The sequence below is a fragment of the Macadamia integrifolia genome, unplaced genomic scaffold (genome assembly GCF_013358625.1).
Source record: "Macadamia integrifolia cultivar HAES 741 unplaced genomic scaffold, SCU_Mint_v3 scaffold858, whole genome shotgun sequence".
Lineage (NCBI taxonomy): Eukaryota > Viridiplantae > Streptophyta > Magnoliopsida > Proteales > Proteaceae > Macadamia > Macadamia integrifolia.
The window spans coordinates 173,759-194,999 of NW_024870558.1; the positions used below are offsets into that span (position 1 = coordinate 173,759).

The 21,241-nt window shown below is 38.9% G+C and overlaps 1 protein-coding gene across 1 annotated transcript; it reads right to left on the minus strand.

The window, feature by feature from the left end:
* Positions 1-5,670: 5,670 nt before the first annotated feature.
* On the minus strand, positions 5,671-16,540 carry LOC122070203. The gene is made up of 10 exons (XM_042634328.1): positions 16,390-16,540; positions 10,341-10,569; positions 10,028-10,129; positions 9,561-9,730; positions 8,692-8,825; positions 8,411-8,588; positions 7,181-7,733; positions 6,674-6,786; positions 6,291-6,534; positions 5,671-6,164 (listed from the first exon to the last, which is right to left on the minus strand). The coding sequence occupies exons 1-10, from the start codon at positions 16,443-16,445 to the stop codon at positions 5,949-5,951; spliced, it is 1,995 nt and encodes a 664-aa protein (XP_042490262.1). The 5' UTR covers positions 16,446-16,540; the 3' UTR covers positions 5,671-5,948.
* Positions 16,541-21,241: the final 4,701 nt, after the last annotated feature.

The window sequence follows — 21,241 nt, forward strand, 5'->3', positions numbered from 1 at the left end:
CCATCACAAGCGTAACACACGTGGTGGCAATGAAGAGCAATGCTGGTTATTAGAGGAGGATGAGTACGATGCTGAGAAATAGGAATTTTGTGATGGGAATGGGAATGTGGTCATTGAAAGAATTGAAGAGCGTGGAGGAGAGCCATGTTTCAGAGCTGCCTAATTCTAATCGTAAGGTGTGTTGAAGATGTTGAATGCCAAATAAAAACTTTGGCCATCAGGAAACGCCTCCTTGTAGGGGTTAGGGTATATGCCAATAAAACAACAAAGAGGGTTAGAATTAACTTGAGATTCATAAATGCATCACTTGTACTACTCACCACCTAATGGAAGAAGCTCCTTCAATGGCAAAACCCTAATGGAGAAGAGACTTTCTATTCCTCTCTTTGTGAACTCACTCAATTATGAATTCTCAATTCATAAGAGTGAGTAGGGTTTCTCATAATTATCATATTTATAACGGAGGATCTTTAAAACCAACAATTGTAATTAGGCTAAGTGGTGTGATGTAAAAGGATAATCTCATAACTTGTCAATTATTGCATACAAGGATAATCCATGCGAGGCACAACCATTTTACACCCAAATGATAGAAACTTTCATAACATTTTAGTCCCCCAACTTATTAGTATCACATTATGAATACATGAGTATGGAAAACAACCATTGCAAAAACCCCTAATTCATCAAATCACTAATATTAGAAAGCCATACTGGTAGGAGGTGCAAGCTTGGCCCTGACGGCCCGAACCCGCCCTTGGCCTGCCCTAATCCCGAACAAGTACTAACCCAAAAATTTTGGCTCTGAGGGCTGGCCCTACCCTGTTGGGCTAGGGTTTTAAACAACCCGGCCCTGTTGCACCCCTACATATTGGTGATTGGACATTTTTTTTTATAAATAATATACAAATATAATTATATATTCAATAATATATTTTATTATTAAAATATTTATAAAATGTTACAAAATTGCCATTCGAGCCTGAATTTGCTTCCAATCCCACTCAAACAATTATCTCAAGATGCTTTTTCTTCTAGGAAGTGGATACCTTGTCGAGCATTTTTCTTATCCACGGTGAAACATTACACGTTGAGCGCACCAATATATAGCCAGTGTAGGCATCAATTTTTGGTATATCATAAATGCATAATACACAATTACAACAACAAAGGACCTCTTAAGCATAAAAACGACATAACAACTATCAAAACTACTTGTTGCACAAATAAACAATAACATTTCATGCAAAAATCTTGAATGATCACATTCAAACACATAACCATAGAATGCTGGCACAACCGTAAGAATAAAAATGCCCAATGCCATCCCTAGTTGCCACAAACACATAAGAGGTAAATTGCACCTTGAAGTTCCCAATCGTTGTTAAAAGGACGTTTGGGTACCAATTCCTTGAAAATTGATGTTTGGGGTGCCTTATTAGGTTAGTCCTACTCAAAAATGAAAATATTTTCAAGTTTACCCATCTCAATCTCACTCCCACCCCTGACCCCATCTCCACTTCCACCCCTTGACTGTAACAACCACCACCTCACCCCCTGCAACCCTACCCACCCTATTTTCCACACCACCATGCTCTCTGCCCCTCGTCAGCCCAGTATCTTCCCTACATGAACACCCTACCCTACCCTTGCTTCTTGCTCTCCCCCATAATCCGGTCCCACCCTTTTCGCCACCCCACCCATGCCACATCATGATACTGCTTATCCGCACCCAGTCTCATCTCTTCCTACGTGGACCCCTCAACCAACCCTTGCTTCCTCGCCTTCCTGGAAAACCCTGCAAGCCGCCCCACCTTTTTTACCACCCTATAGCAATTATAGAAATATTAAAATAAAAAAAAAAAAAAAAGCCATGAAGCTACATGTTATAACATCTATATAATACATTTTTTTTAATATAGTAAGTTGTAATGGTTTCTATTTTGGGAAATTTACTGCGCCACCCCCTGGAGAATGACAATTATAAGACCACCCCCTCTGTTTCACCAAATTATACTCAAACCCCCTACCATCAGTCACTGTTAAGTGTCGAGTTAAAATGACCGTTATACCCTTGCCATTAAAAAACTCATGTTTTAATTGTTATACCCTTGCCATTAAAAAAATCATGTTTTAACCCTTATTTAACCAAAAAAAAAAAAAAAACCTTATACTCACCTTCACCAAGACATCAAACACAGAGACGCACATAAGGTCTGCTACCATCGCTGACGAAGGACTGAAAATCGTTGCTGCTTGAGGTGCCACTACAAAGGGCCTTCGTTCATCTCTGTTAGTTTTATAGAAATCAGTTCAACCGAAACAATACTCAAGCCACCTCTCTCTCTCTCTCTCTCTATATATATATATATATATAATATCCCAAACCTACCCCAAAGAGTAGACGAGTGCAGCAAAACAGAGATTCACTTATTTATTTTACCTTAACAAGGATCCATATATACAGAGTTAAGAGGAAAAACAGAAGAAGAAAGGCAATGGCATTTGTTTCAAGTCTCTCTCTCTCTCTCTCTCTCTCTCTCTCTATAATATCCCAAACCTTCCCCAAAGAGTAGATGAGCGCAACAAAGCAGAGATTCACTTATTTATTTTATCTTAACAAGGATCCATATAACAGAGTTAAGAGGAAAAACAGAAGAAGAAAGGCAATGGCATCTGTTTCAAGTTTCTTCTTCCTCCTACCTCTGGTCTTGTCCCTCAACCTCCATTTAAACCCATCTGAAGCAAGGGCTTTTGACCTTATTTTCTCACATAATTCCTTGTCCTATCTCTCTACTTTTCTTATTCTCTAGCCGCTTTTACAGTTTCTGCTGCTACTGGTTTACAAGATTGCAAAACAGATTCAACTGTTCACTCCATCTCTGCCAAGTTTTTTGTTATTGTTCATCCCATTAAGAACTTCTATAAATCAGGTCTAAGGCTCCTTCATATCCCTATTTTATGCTTGATCTTTTTCAGTACATACTATGCGATCCACTACTTCTTTGTTATTGTTTGAACTGAATAACTGATTTTTAATGTTTCCTCTTTAGATTCCATACGTAAATATTTCCTGGAACTCTATATAAATCAGAACCTAAAAACTAGCCTACTCTTCGATTCTTCCATACTTTGCACAACAGTTCACCCTATTCCTGCTCAATTTCAGCAAATGCTTAAACCTTATTTCCTAAGGTATATGGATGGTGGTTTGCATCAGTATACCCAAGTGTAACAAAACAGACTAATTCAAAATCACTAAACATAGATCAACCAAACAATTAAAAACCAAATAAAAGAAACAAACCTTCTCTTAACTGTTTTCCCAATACTTCGCCCAACCTGGGAGAACTTCTTCAGTCCGAAAAGTAAATTTGCAACTTCGACGATTAGAATGAGCTCTGGTTGCGTAGTAGCAGTTGCCGCCTGCAAAGAAGAAATGTAAATAAGTTGCCTGAACTTGATCAATTGGAGAGATCATTATTAGGAGCCAGAGTAGTGTTAGCTAGAACTTGATCAACTGGAGAGAGAAGAAACACACGATTGGCAGGCTTGAGGGGTTTTGCCTGATTGCCACGAGGTCCTACTGGTCGCCGTCCGTCACCGATGCCACCATCTCTGCTCTGAACAATAGCCAGTGGTCCAAAACCCACGATTTGGGAGAACGGTAAATTAGGTCTTGGAATGGGGAGCAAATCTATTGATTTGGTGAAAGAAATAGTAACTTATTGCAAGGGTATTTTAGGTACTTCATATTAATAAAGGCATTTTTGGTATTTAAAATAGAAACATAATTATTGACATCAGCATATAAGATATTCCTTAACAGTGACTGACGGTAGGGGGTCTGAGTATAATTTGATGAAACAGAGGGGGTGATCTTATAATTGTGGCATTCTCCAGGGGGTGGCGTGGTAAATTTCTCTTCTATTTTCTTTTTTTAATGGAGAAAAAAAAATATCAGTATAGTCCATTGTCCAGACACTTGGGAGGACGAAATAACCATGTACCCTACCCCCATGAAAGGCAGAAATCACACCATTAATAATGCTTCTGCGTACAATCCCATTGGGCCCTATACTGGTGCAGAATCCACACTACCTTTTAAGGAACCCTCCCTTTTTTATATAATGATTTTCACTAGGTTTTTTTTCTTTTAGTAAAAAAAAAAATCCACTAATTAATTGACCTTCAAACATTAATCAATTAAGTGGTTAAAATGTCCAAGTTGGATTAAGAAAAAATCCTCCCAGAACGGAGACTTGTCTGGACTTGACTAGTTCATATAAAATGGCTGACCAAATGAATGTAGAAGTCAAATTGACCAAATGAATATGCCAAGTCACTCGTTTGAAAAAAAAAACTGAAAAATTGGAGTATATATCAAGGAAGGACTCAAAAGACAACCCAACCCCCACAGAATCGTAAGTCAACCTCCAGTCACGGGCGAAGGAATCCAGGAGCTGAGGGTTGTGGTTGGGATGTCAAAACCTAAGCTGAATTGATAAATCTGACTTAAATTAATGGAAAAATTCAAATCAAGCTAAACCAATCTTTATTGGATTGATTTTAGACTAAAATATGTTGAGATCAACCGAAAACTAATCTAAACCGCACTGACTAATAACCATAGCAAATAAAAATTGACAAAAAAAAATGATAATAAAATTATAAATAGGTGAATTGATTGAGAATATTTTTTTAAGAAAAATTATTACAAATCAATAAATATGAGGATATAAATAAAAAAAGTTAATTTTTAATTGTAATAATGCTTCCACTAATCTCCTTGTTCATTATATAAAATTAGTTGAATAGTTAAATTGATGACTGGATAATACGATTCATTTTGTACATTCAATTTTAATTATCTTCTTAATAATTAATTATCTATTAATTTCAATATTAGTTATCTTTCCCTTACAATGATAAATCATGATTTAGTCATATATCTAGAGTATTTTCGTCAAATCTTTTATCACTATAGATTATAAAAGTAATATTTCAGTTCAAACCTGATAATAAAACCGATTTAAATTAATATTAACTCAATATTAAAAAACCAAAATAAATTGAAACCAAAACCAAATAAAACGATAACATTAAAAATCAAAATAAATCGAAACCAAATCAAAATAAAACCAAAATCCATCGAAAACCAATACCCAATGCACAGACTCTCTCACATGTATGAGGTTCAACAGACGAAAACGACGTAGCTTTACTCCAAAAACCTCAAGAAACTGCTTTGACCGCTTGACCACCGAATTGTAACATTCATACCTAAACATTGGACCAAACACACCCCTAGTAGAAACCCAATAGTGATGAATTATTGATACTGGATGCAGCAAGGCCAAAAGGACCAAACCATTGTACATCATTTGACTCCACTTGCATTTTTATTTAATTGCTTTCCATCTCCTTTACCTAGAGGGCATAAAGTTCTTCTAATTGCATCCTAGCGATCATGGGTTCAAATCAGAAAACAACCTTTCCACAAAACGGGGGTTTAGGCTGACATACATTACGGCCATCCACAGACCCCGGAGCGCCGTGTCAATTTACCCACTATTGGCTTACCATACAATAAGAAGTTATTCACCACAAAAATGCTCTAGTTGTTTGGTTTTTTCTAATCCCCTACCCTGAATTCTTGAAAGATGAAGAGAAAAGTAGTGAGGTAAAACTACATTCAATAACCAAACATGATTTTGGTTGCATCATAAACCACACATGTGAGACTCCTGTAAGGTTTGTGCCTGGACCTTAGCCCATGTAGCTATTCTGGTACCATAAGGCTGCAACCACAATATAGAAACCTGTTTCCCAGCAAAAATCTGGGATCTGTGTTTACAGTACAGACAAAAAGAAGGAAGAACATAATGGCCATGAAAGAAGCTAAAACAGCTCTGAATCTACTCAATTCACCTGGATAAATGGAAGATCTAATCTGTCTTGTCTACAACTTCCACAGGAACAATTGGAATTGAATCCCACCGCTCCTTCAGTCGCCTGTTACTTTGGTCACCCGAAAGGTACTTTCCCATCTTTGAATTCATAATGAAACAGTATAACATCGGGACGATGAGAAATACCTTGAATGGAATCACTGCTAACAAGATTGCTAATCCAATCATCACCATCATCACTTGATTGGTGTGCTGCAACATCAAAAATCAATTACAGAACTAAAACTTTAAGATAACATTGAAAGTGGAGATACTAGCAATGTGTGTCATGTCTCTATATAAGATAATTTTGTTTGAGTGAGGAAAGGCATTAAGTACCTTAGAAGACCTTGAGAGTAACATGGATCTAATCTTCAATATTGAGATGTTTGTGTTTTGTACCATGGCCTGAACAGTTTTTAATCCATGTTGTGCTGACACAATGGTCTGCATAGTTGTCTGGTCAGAGCCAGTGTAAACCACAATCTTGGCGCATTCATCTCCTCTTCTCCCTTGTCTTTCCTTAATCATTTTGCCCGCGGCCCATAACAAGGATGCAGCAATCACCTTACCTATCCATTCCCTGTGTTGCCAAGTACACTGTTAATTGTTTGTTTATATGATTTGACAAGCTAATTGAATAAATAAACAATAAGCTTTATTATTATCAACTCAACAGCAGACTTAGTTGTATTTGACCATAAAAACAAAATTATACTTACTTGTAGATGACTATGAGAGTTGCAGAAAGTACAAAGAGGGTAACTAGTGGTCTTTCCCATCTGAGGACTCCTTGACACTGCAATAACATGCTTTGAAGTGGCCTTAACAGCTCCTACACAACAAAATCAAGTGAAATACTCATTAGCTTGATTAAATAAAATTTGAAGCATCAAACTGTATGACTTGCTAACTTAAATTTGCTCCCATCACTATCATTGACTAGATCTACTACAGAATTACCTCTACATCACTGAGGTACTGAGACCTCACCACATTACTGCTATGTCACATTGTTAGAAACCAGCCAGAAGAAAAACTAAGTAATTTGTTTTAATAGTATTCACTCCAAAAGTTTTGCAAAATATACATAACTTTTTTCAAATCCTAAAGAACAGATCTGGGAAAAATGTCGACGCCTGTCACCAACTAAAATATTTAACTGAAAGCAATTATTTACAAGGCCTTTAAGATCCTAAACACACCGTGATATGCATGTGCATCCTTACCATTAGAACTAGGAAACTATCACTGATTCCTTCCTCTTTCAACCCTTCAACAGTAGACTTTGCAATACTGACTTCTTTTGCCTCCTCTCTTACTTGATTAATTGCGGAATCTAATGATGCAAGAGTATCACTTTGGTGATTAATGCTTTCTTCAACCCCCTCTTTAACCTCTGTACTTGAGACCCGGGCATCTGACATGTTCAATTGCCCGAGAATAGAGCTTGGACTGCATGGGTGGATGCTATTGACCTGCTTCAGGCTATTGGCTAGCTCTTCCAACACATAGTCTCCCTTGGGTAACTCATCAAACAAGGAAAATATTAAGAAGCTGGTTGGAACAGGGGGTGATAGCCTTAGCATCTCTCTAGCTGCATGGAGCCTGAAAATCCCTAATATTGTTCTTGCATGCATCTCCCATGCCTGTATTTGAGATTCAATCTTTTGTTTCAGTAAGAACTGATGGAGTAAGATAACTTCCTTTATCAACGCAAACCAGAGGTCACGTCTAGTAGAGCTTGTCATCTCTGGGAACTCCAACACCACACTGTCTTGCCTGCACAATTAACAAGGAAAATTAGAATTAAGCTAGAAGAGTTCTAGCATATTAAAAAAAGGAGCATCTCTAATAACTATTTTGGCAAAAGGTCTTATGGACAGCAACCCATCTAAGGAATCTGTAGATGGGCACACAAGGATGGATGATCAAGCAATGCCAACTTTTGGATAGCTAGAGACTAATCGGTATTAGCCAGCATTTCATACCCAAATTCACTGATATATCCTCTGATATATCAACGTGCCCTCTATGTCAATGCACTCTCCATAGTAATGAATAATTGACATGTGGGAAGTGAGACCTTGAGGTTTACCCGTCCACAAAATTTTAACCCCATTCAACTTGCCATGTGGCAGAACAAGGTTCCCATCATAACTTATATGGATATAGTAGACCATATTTTTGGTTAACCATATTTACATCCTGCCAGGGAAGCCCCATAGGAGGATAAGAAAATAATTGAGTCATCCACTCGGCCCTCTTGTACAGAGGGCTCTGGGGAACTGGTTTTAACACCAAAGCAGCATGTATTGGCATGCTTTCCCTCTTGATTAGGTTGAATTCAATACCTATAAAGTTCTCTAGAAACAAGAAGGGGCTTAAGGGAACAAATTTAGTGAGGAGATCATAATTAAGGCATTACATATAGGCCATGATTTTTCAGTTGTTCTTACAATTGGGAGGACTCATAAATTATAGCCTTGTCGAAGAGCGGAGCACCCCAAGGTCCTGTGGAAGCTGGTCTCACACTGTGATCAACGTCCTTTGACAGGTCAATCCCGAGTGCATCTTCATAAGATACAGCTCCCGATGCCTCAAAGTAAAGAGCATAATTTGTTAAGGTCAGTCTACCTAGAAGAAAACAACTTCAGTTAGGATAATATAAGGAACACAAATATATATCAGACAAACTTTCATTAAATCAGTGGACTGATTGAATAAGTGTCAATACAACCAGGCCAACTTGCTCCTCCAATGTGGCGTATAACTCTTTGTGTTGTTGCAGTTCCATCTACATGGAATATAAACTCATCATCTCTGAAGTATACACCCTTTGGTATTGTTTGTTTTTGCAAATACTTGTTGCACCTACAAAATGAAATTATCCCGGGTAAGAATTTAATGTTGTTTGATAAGAGGTTGTCCTCTCTGCATATAACCCCCACCACCCAAAACAAATATCCATTACCCAATATAAGTCGTCCTCTCATAGTGTCTTGGGAAGGGTAAAAATCACGATCAGTCCTGATCTTCAATATTTTATCATTGCAAGGATTGACAGTCCCCCCCCCCCCCCCTTTGTGTGTGTGCACCTTAAATTCAAATTACCCTAAAAATTTATTCCTAAGGCATGTACAAGGCTCTTTATGCATACTGGCAGATTTCTGTCATCATTGATCCACCCAGTTGTTTGCCGAAGGGCCACTACTTGTACCTGTGATGAACCCCCAGCTTGTCCCTCAGGTGTGTTTCATTGTTGTGCCATCTTATTTTTCAGTAATGTAACCATGGGAATTTGAGTACAAACACAAAATGAAGGGGGGGGGGGGAAAAAAAATAATGTTTCTATTAGATTACCCCCCCCCCCCCCTCCCTTTTCCCAAATATTTAAGTCCAACATTTAGCCGACTCACCCACTGCAAAAAAGGGAGGGAGATTAAAGAAAGACCAATCAAATATTTAAGCTCTTACAGCTGAGAGAGCACTGAACACTATGAATGCCACTGAATAGTGTATAGAAGAGCCTTAAAAAAATCAAATGTACATAAGAGCTTTAGAAGAAAACTAGAACATGCATATAAGCCACATGAGGAAATAACTTACTTGTGGACTTCTGTTATGAATCTATCATAAGCAGGATAGTGGAGCTGGTTCGCTGTAGATGCTGTTAGTGCTTCAAAAGTAAATCTCCCATTGGCAACATCGACGACTAAAGGAACCAAGGAACCCAGCCACACAAAAGAATCTTCCCCAATGCTTGGTTCATTGCTCACCTACCGAAAAAGATAAAATAATAAAAAATAGAAGATTTCCAAACCCAACACAACTCGGTTTAAAAGCAATTAAAATTCTGCACTGAAGCTTTTTAACAGAGAAATCGTTCTAGGAATCACCAACCATCATCAAATGCAAATGCAAAATAATTGTGGTCCATTTCAGATACTTTCAGTGTCACTCTCACATTCTAGTTATTAGTAAAAGACAATGTTGCAATGCCTAGATTTCATCAGTGTTTTATTAGAAGAAATATAATTTTACATAATACACATAGCAAGAGAAAATGAACTTACAAGCAGTGGCATGATATCAGAGTAGAAAAGAGGTATATCATCATCCTGTTGACTCCCTTCTGGTACTACCTTCTTATCTTCTGTCTCCTTGGCCACACACTCCTGCAAGGATTTTTTTTGTGTGGTCATTTTGCAGTAAAGACTTGCTTTTCTCTCTGTTACTTAAGAAGTTAGTTAAGGATCTATATGAATGCACCGTAAATGCAGAGGGTACCAATTTTTTGGACTAACAAGAATTGCAAACTTCTGTTCACAAGAATAGAACAATATAGTCTCCCTAAACTTATAAAATAGAAGAGGAGAGAATATGAACCGAGTATGATTCTTCATCTGCTGAGGTAGGTCTCTCCCAAGCAAGCATCATATCAAAGGTGACCCGGCTGAACAACCCATCCTCAATATTTTTTTCTAAATTACAACAAATGTTACTAAGAGCCTTTGAGCTGCAAAATTCCACCAATTTTCTTGAATAATCATTTGTTTCTAACTTCCATCCCACTTCGAACTCTTCTACTAGACCTTCTACGGAAGCATTTAGAGTCCTGCAAAATTTTATTGTTAGTTATGAACACTACCATTATCATGATCCATTTAAGTACTAAATTTCAACATGCCATTGTGTTGCTATTCTAGTAACAATATCAATGATCTGAAACCAGATCATTGAATAAGAAATAGGATTTAAATATAATTGAATAGCTAAACAGGATTTGCATGGCATTTAGTTGGGATTAGGCCTGATTGTTTTATGAAACATAATTTCATGCCCATTTTCCTGTAGAACCACCTGGAATCAATCAGTTGAAAATCCAGCCAATGGTTTTCACTTTTGTGCCATGGTAAGAACATTGTCTTGTAGAAAAGTGATAAGCAAATAGTCCCCAATAACTAGTGGGCACCTTTTCACGCAAAAGAAGAAACAGGAGTTCTAGCTGTTCTAGGAGAGGCTTGCAGAACCAAGGATGGGGTACACATTCTTTGTATGTGCAGTTTGTTCAATATGTAGAGTAACTTATACAACTTCTTGGAGAGGTGAAAGCCCAGCAAATTCTTCCCTAAGGTTACTAGGTGGTTAGTATTGATTTCCTTGGATGACTGCACTTTCTCTGGATAAATGTGATTTGGATTGAGTCTCTGTCCCATAATGTTGCTCCCCTCATGATTTTTAATCATGATATCCCTCCCTGTACCTATATTTACTTGGACCTTTTGAAAGAAGGGTTCATTCACACCTGCTAAGCTCCAGTTATATACATACAGTTTGACATGCAAACAGCTGGATAGATTGAGACTTTTTATAGGTTAACTGTCAAATTTGATGGTTTAACTATCTCAACTGTATGTACATAAATTTGATGGTCAGGAATTTTCAATGTTTATAAATAATGATATAAATTTGAACCCCAACAACCTGCCAAGTGCAAGTTACTAAGGATAACATGGAGTGAACTCTGTGTGGACATGACTAAGACATCGGAAGGATGAAATTTTCGTTCTCCCACTGGTCAAGCTATCTTTCACGATTCATTTTCTATTCTCATCTATCTCCCTTGACCTCCGAATTGGAGAGGATCTGCTAACTCAGATTTTTCTACCATCACCTGGAAAATGTGTCATGGGCATCGCAACTGTAACCAAATAAGGGTTGGGAAATAAAAATGGTAAGGCTCCGTTTGGTTGCAATGAAAATTTAAAGGGAAGGGAAGTGAAATTTTCATATTTTAAAAGGAAATGTTTATAGTCATTACCCATATGATTGTATAAACTACTTCATTTTTTAACCATATTTAGTAATAATGTATTTTACATGTAATTTTTATTTTACATATTATAGCAAAGGGTTTTGGATGCAAAGTAAAGTGAAATTTTATAACCAAATATGGAAAGATTTGAAGTTAATGTTAAAGTCACATGGGTAATGATTACATATATTTCTCTTTTAAGTATGAAAATTTCACTTCCCTTCCCTTTTATTCCCCTTATAACCAAACATAGCCTAAGGTTTCAAATCTGTCTATGGAGGCCTCTCTTCCCTAACTACCTTATTTGCAACATTGGAAGATGATTTGACAAATCCAGCCATATAGTAGAAAACCCTCTACCCCCTTATGTATTAAGCATCTTTCCTTGTATTTTTAGTCACCATTTATTTTTTTAAGTGTAATAAATGTTTAAAATTTTATACTGTCACATGGTAACTCTTGTTAGTTCAAACTTGATAAGATGCCTACACAAACACACTCCCCATGTACCCTGTTCTGGTGGTCTCTAGATCCAATGCTCAAGCTTCATGGTCTTCTGCTTCCCCCCCTCCATTGGAATCTACCTCTTCCACTCAACATAGGCCGGTTAGAATTTGTAATTTCCAACCCTTATTCTTGGAAACACAAGGGAGCCACCGCCCCCTCCCTGTGGTAAATCCCGTCTCTCCCCCCCTCACTGGAAGAGCCCCTGCCCTCCTTGCCCTATTTGGGAGAGGTCCTACACTCCTACCCCACCCCCCTAAGGAAATGGAAAAAAGAAAATGGCAGAGCTTCCCTTAAGAGGAAAAGCTGCTGGGTCCAAGAGGATAAAAGGGGATCAATGGTTTTTATTTGCTTGTATACCTTTTGGTCTCCTTTTGTTTTTCCTTTTCACTCTTGAGGTTAATGGGTTTGTTCTTTTGTTGGAATGTCCGTGGATTGAATAATCCCGCCAAACAAGCTGAAGTTAGGACTTACGAGTCGTCTATGACTCCCAACATTTCTGCTTTTGTGCTATTTTAAAAACTAAGATTAAGGAGGATAACACTCTTGCTGTCAATTCCTCAACTGCCCCCTCATGGGGATTTCATCACAATTACTAGTTGCAGCAAAATGAGCACATTTGGTGCTTTTGGAACCAAGTGATTCATCACATTTGGTGGGCAAGGAACAAAAAAAATGGCTTTCCCCCTCGCTTTCCATTGAGAAGATTGGAGAGGCCATCACCTTCAAGATCAGATATAAAATCCTTCACAATTGTGCTATTTTCCATGATTCCAATTAGGGCTGTCAATTCCAGGCATGCATTGACAGGCTCGACCTAGACCAGCCCATTAATAAACGTGTCAGCCTTGAGCCTATTAATCAGGCTTGATGGGCTCAAGCCCGACACGTTTATAAACAAGTAGTACACAGTGCAATCACCTAGCCCTAGGGGCACCTAACTTGAGCCGACTCCTTTAAGCTCTACCTAGCCTGATCCCTTTAATACCACTTAAAATCCCACTACCCCATTCTCTGTTTTCTCTTGCTAGTTTCCTCTGCAACTTCCTTTCTGTTCCAAACATTAGGGACCTGCTCATATTCCAGGTTGCAATTTAGCCAAATAAAAATGTTATAAAAATGCTGCTGCAACCATCCGAGGAAGAGCAACTGGCAAGGGGAAAAAAAGAGGTGGATTTGTCGGCCAGGAGGACTTCATGGATAACTTCCTTTTGAATTTCCGCATATACCTCCTCTACCTTGCCCTTTAATTATTTGTTGATTTGGTTTACCTTCCGTTACCTCATCTCAATTATAAAATCCCAACTGAGTAAATAAGTACTACAGTACATTTCCCTTTGTTCTTTCTTCTTCTTCTTCATTTGTCTTTTGAGCTTCCAGCCCCAAACCCCAAACCCCAAACCCCAAACCCCAAACCCCAAACTGGAAAAGGCCATGGAATATAATCATATTTGTTTAGTTTTGACTGTCTAAATTTGGGTTTATGAGGTTCTAGTATTTCATGATGGGAAATGGTTTGTGTAAAGAGGTTGCTGAGGGTTTGAAGTGGGAAGTAAGGTTTGGATTGGGGAAGGCCCGTATAGAGCTTGGTCAATGCTCATTTAGAGTTAAAACATGTCCATATCCCGGCTAAGGCCCCGTTAAGGCCCAATTATGTCAACCCAATTATAGCCTGAGATCGACTAACCCGATTATAAATCGTACCATGCCCACTAAAGCTAAGCCCGTTTAGCTAAACGGGCATTCACAGTGCAAAGCTTGAAATCGGTCAAGCCAGTCCGAACCCGATCGCAATCGATTGACACACCAAGCCTAACAGATCTGAACATTTTTCCTATTCTTGGAACCTACCTCTTATTCCCCCCTAGGTTTTTGTTGTATCCCTGTTTGGTTGTTTGTTTTGCCCCCCTCCCTAATTTTATATGTATCCCAATTTAGCTTTGTGGTTTTGCTTCCCTCCCCTCTCTAGGGTTTAGTCTCGTTTTTTTGTTTGATCTTGTTCTGGGTTTTCTCCTTGGCTAGCCTGGGTAGCTTGTGTTTTGCTTTCTTCGTTGTTTTTTATTATACTTTTTGTTCATCCAAAATAATAATAATAATAAAAAATAAATAAATAAATACCATATTGGTATACAAAATTTTGACCCTTACTAATCTGCTGACTGCCTAACATCCTAAGATCTAGCAGACCACAAGCCCGACTGCCAATAAAAATTAGAGTCGCTTTCTTCTAAATGACATTATCCACATGATTTTTTGGAAAAAAACATATGTGGCAATGTCAAATAAGGCTCTCGCTCCAGTCCAAATGGACAAAAAAAAAGGCAAAACTAAGACCTACCAAGAAAGTACAAGTGGACCACCAACTGGACATGAATGGCATACACAATTGTAGGGTATATCATTAAAGGTGAATGCTTAAATTTGAATATGGAATTTTACTTGGGATTAATCCAAACCATTTCTCACATATCCAATTGCCAAAGTTTTCACATCACACTTGCAAAACAAAACAAAAACAAAAATTTCACGTCACAATTCCACAAGACAAATTTGTCTAGAAAATCATATGATCTAGCACAAGGAGTAGGGCCGGTAGGCCCAAGTGATTGGGGTTTTTTTTTTTTTTTAAGCAGAAGAAGTTGGACCCGAATCCTTCAGTGTGCCATTGCATCCAACACGCATCCGACAACTGGGCAACGCTTGAGATGCATGTGGGGTGCACTGGCGCAAGAAGATCCTATTTAAAAGAAGTTGTGGATAAGGATCAGGCTCCTCTCCTTAGCGCCCATTGCCCAGGTCGGCCCATAACTACCTAGGCAAGCGACACATGGCGAGACAATGATTCAACGGTTTGAGAAAGATGTGAACAATGAGACGTTGACAAAGGCTCGAAGAATGAGACACCAAGAACCGTTGGATCATCGCCTCGCCACACGGTGCTTGTCCAGATAGCTATGGGCAAGACCTGGGCGATAGGCGCTAAGGAGAAAAGCCGAATCCTATGAATAAGGGGTAAAAGGAGTGGGATCCTTTTGGCCAGCCTATTGCTTGGCCCCCCCTCTGGGCTAGGTTGTCCCAGGTAGGCCCGAGGGTCTAGCTAGTTGGGCAGTCTCTGTCTTTTTGTTTCCTCTTCAGTTTTTGATTCATTTAGGGCCTGTTTGATAACGTTTCAAGAAATACGTTTTTGCAGTTAAACGAAACAAAAAGCATTTGATAAAACCGTTTCGTTTCACTTGTTTTCAAAAATAGAAATTGAATTTTTTACCTATTTATGGTTCAAGAAACAACCCAGGAGAAACAAGTAGATGTTTCTGAAAACGACTCGTGTCTATTTTTTCGTTGATTACTATCGACTTCCATAATCATGACTTATCAAACACCTTCAATTTCGTTTCAGTTTCTAGAAACGGAAATTTATGTTTCTGCCGTTTCTTGAAACAAAAACGGCGAAACTTTATCAAACAACCCTTATATTCTTCATTCACCCAAGAAAAACAAAAACAAGTTCCTCCAAACAAACATATTTACCTAAAATCTTCTCGTTAACAATAAGGTTGTCAGATCAACCAACTCCCCATCCGGCTATCACCAACTGGAAGAGGATCCTCTCCAGCGTGCCCAGAGCGCATCCTATGACTGGCAGCACCCGGCCATCGTATGCGCACTGGAGAGGATCCCGGTCCATCCGGACCACAACTTCCCCCCACTTTGTCCCATAAACGCACACCAAAGTGACATTACTTTCCCTTCTCTGGCTAAAAGAGATCAGGAAGGAGAACATACGGTTCCACCGTGCCCATGGTGCGTAGTGTAGTAGTGTGAACAGCGGTGAGACCCACATAAGTATAACCGTTGGGTTGGTCTGGGTGGGAGCTATGGTTTCAAGTATATTCTAATCCAACGTACAAAATAGCTTCTTCCCATAAGGGTGACGAAGAGATTCTAAATCTCAATTCGATCCATTCCGCTGCACGATTGGGTTTCTGTCAACAATTGAGCCTCACCCAACCCCTTCCCCGACAGAACACGGACCTTCCAGATTAGTTAAGAAGCACAGCCACAATGTATGCAAGTAAGTGACAGAGAAGGAGTTAGGAAAAGGAGAAAGGAACGTACTCTGCACATCTCTGGAGGACCTCGTTGGCAATGGAGGAAAGATGCTTCCTGTACATCTTCACTTCTTTTCTTCCTTCTTTACTTCTTTCTTCGTATCTTTTCTTGGGAGGGATATATACAGTCGTTGAGGCTAATATTACTTCATGATGGGATGAGGTTTCAGAAGATTTCATTTAAGAGCTAGTTTTATGGGAGAGATGGATGAAGATGGAGAAGTGATCCCTTTAAGGGCGTGACACGTTGTAGTGACGAGACACTTGGCACGTTTTCTTGAACGCATCTGCATGAATCCATTGCCACCTTACCTGATCACTGGCTACCGAGTCTCTCATACTTTACACTTAAAGTGGAAGAAATGGGGAGCTATTGTGGGTGGAAGTGCGGAAACGCGGTAGTTACTTGTAACCGTCTTGCAACATACCATCATCAACCGTCAAGTAACTTGTAATTTATTTTTCTTTCTTACTGAGTGGAAGATCAGACATTGGCAAACGCATAGCAGGTTGTCGCCATCTGGAGGACTGATCAGGTTTACGTACGAGAATGTATGAAAATAACGATCCTGTTTTGTGGATTTAAAATCAATTTTCTCTCTCTTCATTTAATATATTCTAAATCCACAGATCAGAGATGTACGAGAATGTTCTCGTACGTGAACCTAATTTGTTCACCCCCATCTCATGTGCTGAAGATGCTCTCGCACGTTCTCTTATTTGACATCATTCCCTAGTATTACCTATTACGTTAGATTGATAGGTTTTCCGTCTCAGATTTTTAATAAGGCTACCATAAGGCCACTTTTTTGAACCCATCTCAATATTGAGTCCCTTTAGTTGATCTTAGGGCCGGGTCTGGCCTAACCTATGGCCTAAAAAATCCAACCCTGGCCTTGAGTTAGGACTGCCTTGGGCAAGCCTTAACCATGGGGAGCGGGAATAGAGATGCAAAGGCGATAAGAAGCCATCATTGGAGAGAAGGAAGAAGAATGAACAGAGTTGGGCTCAATCTAAGCCCAACCTTGACTTAGGGTCTAAAATTTCCAGTCCTAATCCACCCTTAAAACTGAAATATCTCAACCTAAGTTCTATTCAGACTCATAACAAGCTAGGATGATAGACTCGAGAAATGAGGCAAAACTTGCACCACCTAGTTTTCTATGTCAAAAGACTCATATCACATTTTTTTGTAATGAAGATGTATACTATGTCCTATCCTTCATATGCCTCGATTTAGAAAGGGCCATTAGAAGGAAATAGTAATCCCCACTAGAACCTACAAATAGTGACGTCACGTCATGTACACATATAGATATAGGGTAATTTACAGCACCACCCCCTGGAGAATGTCACAATTATAAGAGCACACCCTCTGTTTCACCAAATTAGACTCAGATCTCCTACCCTCAGTCACTGTTAAGGAATATACCATATATGTTGATGGCAACAATTATATTTTATTTTAAATATCAAAATGCCCTTATTAAATATGAAGTACCTAAAATACCCTTATAATAATTTCTATTTCTTTTATTAGGCGACAAAACTTGTCATCTTGCTCACACTGGATTCCATTTCTTACTTCGCAAAGCGTCGACACACCGTTGGATTTGATTTTCTCTTCGGTGAGTGAATCAATTGGGAACCCCACCGAAATGGCAATCAAACCTTCGATATCAATTTCCTTGGCGATTGATATCTGGTATCTTACACCGGCGATTCTTAGAAGGCACTGGATTGTCATTGATCTGCATCTAGATGATCTCATCCATCATCTTTTCTTCGAAATGAAATTGGTTGCAGGCCGCGAGGCGAAAAATGGCTTGCACCATTCACCCACAAGCCACAGGCAACAGGCCCTACTGAGCAAGGTCGTAGCTGAGCTCCCTGTCCTTTTTCTCCTCTTCTTCTGCTTCCTGCGACCCTCTTCTCCTCCCCAGCAGCCTCTGCCGATCTGTAGCCGCAAAGATGTTCTGCTACCTGAACTCTTTAATCAGCATCATAACTTTTTTATGCCTTTCATAAATATGAAAAATCTTCAAGTTTAATCACAGAATCATTGCTCCAGTATATCTCTGAAAAATCTTTTGTGGAATTGGCTCCCAATACATCAGGGATAGGCTCTTCCAAGGCTCTATCCAATGATTAAGCTAAATTTGATTCCCATAAACCTAATTTGCAGATTCTCTTATATAACTTATAGCTAGCTCCTCTAAGACCTTCTGAAATCATTTCCTTCAAACTACCAGAACCAACCGCCCGAGAACCCAGCACATTAAGTAAAACCTCAGCTGAACCAGGTGTCCAGAAAACTACAATAGCACAACTTTTGTTGTCACCTGTGGTTTGGTCACAAAGAAATTGCTACCAACATCGATCGGCCACTCCGATTCTCATCACCATCGTGAGCTCCTCTACATTTCCCTGTACCTCCTCATTTGGGGTGAAGCTGCGAATCTCTGATTTTTTTTCTAAGGTATTAATGGCTGACCATGAATTTCATTCCATAGATGTGCCTCAATCGGATGGAACTCGTCTAAACCCTTAGTCACAGACTCACAGGTATGGAAAGAAGGAGAGAAGGACATAAGGAGAGTGAAATGATAAAAAGGTAAAGAGGGGTATTTTTTGGATAATGAAATTGGGTAATTTATTAGTGGTATACTCATAAGGGTCAGAATGTCATTTCATAACATTCCTTAACAGTGACTGACAGGAGGGGGTTTGAGTCTAATTTGGTGAAATAGAGAGGATGATCTTATAATTGTGGCATTCTCTAGGGGGTGGCGCTGTAAATTACCCTATAGATATATTGTTAGAGGTGGGATGGAGGGGGCAACTTTTTCCCTTCTTGGCCCTACCAGTTTCCAAAACCATATTTATAACCCCCTTCTGCCCCTTAAAAAAAAAATCCATAAGACTGTGGGTGGGAGAGATTGCCCCTCTCTTCATACATCTGTATCATTTGTATAAACTGAGGAATGATTTCAATACTTGACATACATTCTTAGGTTAGAGTGGCATGTGAAATAATATTACAAAGTTAGTTGAATTAGTTTGGATGAGTCTCTAATGGTTGATGATTAATAGAACTGTTGGATCTTCTGATGTTGAAGACATTTTCATGGTCATCATCCAACTTTTACCCGCTATCTTAGGTGGGATATATATATATATATATATATGAATGTTCTGTCATTTCGATATATGATCTGATGCCTTTTTTTATACTTGCTTATATTGTTAAGGGGTTGATGTCTTGTATTTAATGGATTGGATTTGTATCTTTTTGTTTTCTTATAAGTTGTTGTGATGGAAATTATTAGGGTTATTGGGAATTCTTTGTAAACACAGAGAGGGGTGAGAGAAAAAGCTTGCTACCCTTTCCCTATTTTAATGAAAAATGCTCTCATTTTTCCCCTGAGAGCAAACCAAGGGCTAAGACTGAGAAGGGCTATCCGACCTTCCTCAAATGTGATTTGACTGTTGTTAATTGTGTTTTATCTTATGTTGCTATTATTGGTGAAGCCTAATTTCAATTTAATTTAGAAAGCTTGGGCTGGGATTTTCAGACCAGAGGTTGGGCGGGCTCGGGTTGAGCCCTTTTGTTGAGCCCAACCCCTCTTTCTCTCTCTCTCTCTCTCTCTCTATATATATATATATATATATACCACCACCACTAGGGGTGTAAGTTTAGCCTTTACGATCTGAATCCGCCCTGAGCCCGAACCCTATTTAACCCGACTATGAGGGCCAACCCGGCCCAACTCGACCCAACATTATGTGGAGTTGGGCTGGGCCTAGGTTGAGGCATAGAAAACCCAGCCCGACCCTAACCCGCCCTGAGTCTAACTCTTATTATTATTAGTGATGGTGATATTATTAATTTGACTTAAAACAAGCTATCCTATTTATCAAGTATCAAGAGAGAGACCTTTGTTGTTTTTGCATTGTAATTGTTAATTTGTATGAGAATTTTTACTTCTACATTTGCTTTGGTTGTTTATTATTTTTCTATCTCATTTCTTCTTCTTCTTCTCTTTTTTTTTTGATAGGTCATTATATGGATACAGGTTTGGAACATCCAGTTTCATGGTTGGCTATGGTGTCTTTTTAATGACATGGAACATTGGACTTTAATTTCTTAAACTTTCAACTGAAGAACAAGTTTGCATTGGAATTTGCATTCACTTTTGAGTTCTCTATTGTAGTAAATTGAATTATTGAAACTATTGAGGATTTTTTTCTTCACTGGAACATTGCACATATTGACAGGAAACAACTCCACTCGCCTAACATTTTGGGTTGGGCTTAGCCCATTTGGGGATTTGGCGACAATTCTCAATCTGAACTTCCATTGTGGCCAAGATTTAACTCAGCCCATATTGTCATTGCATCCTGTTGTATGAATGAAGAAAGTAACTAAAACAGAATAAGGAAGCTTTTCTAAACTTTTGAAAAATCGACAAGAGAACTTGATTAGTAGAAAAGACACTTTGTCTTTAAACTCTTAGCACATGCCAGCACTTTGAGGAATTTAAGGGGTGGGGGGTCAGTTACGATCAATGTTTTTCAGAGTTTGAAGGTAGCGGTGGTTTGAAGAATTAGAATTCGAATTGAAATCGGATTTGAATCTTACTTATCGGAATGTGATTCCACTGAGAAGTCCAGCTAGGGTCAACACGGCCCCAACCTTGAGCCCAATAGGGTTGAGTCTGAGCATGAACCCGATAGGGTTGGGTTAGGGTTTTATGAAACTCGGCCCAACCTGGCCCTATTTCACCCCTAACCACCACTGTCACATATGTTATTTTAGTAAATAAACCCTTCTATTTTTTACCCAAAAAAAAAAAAAA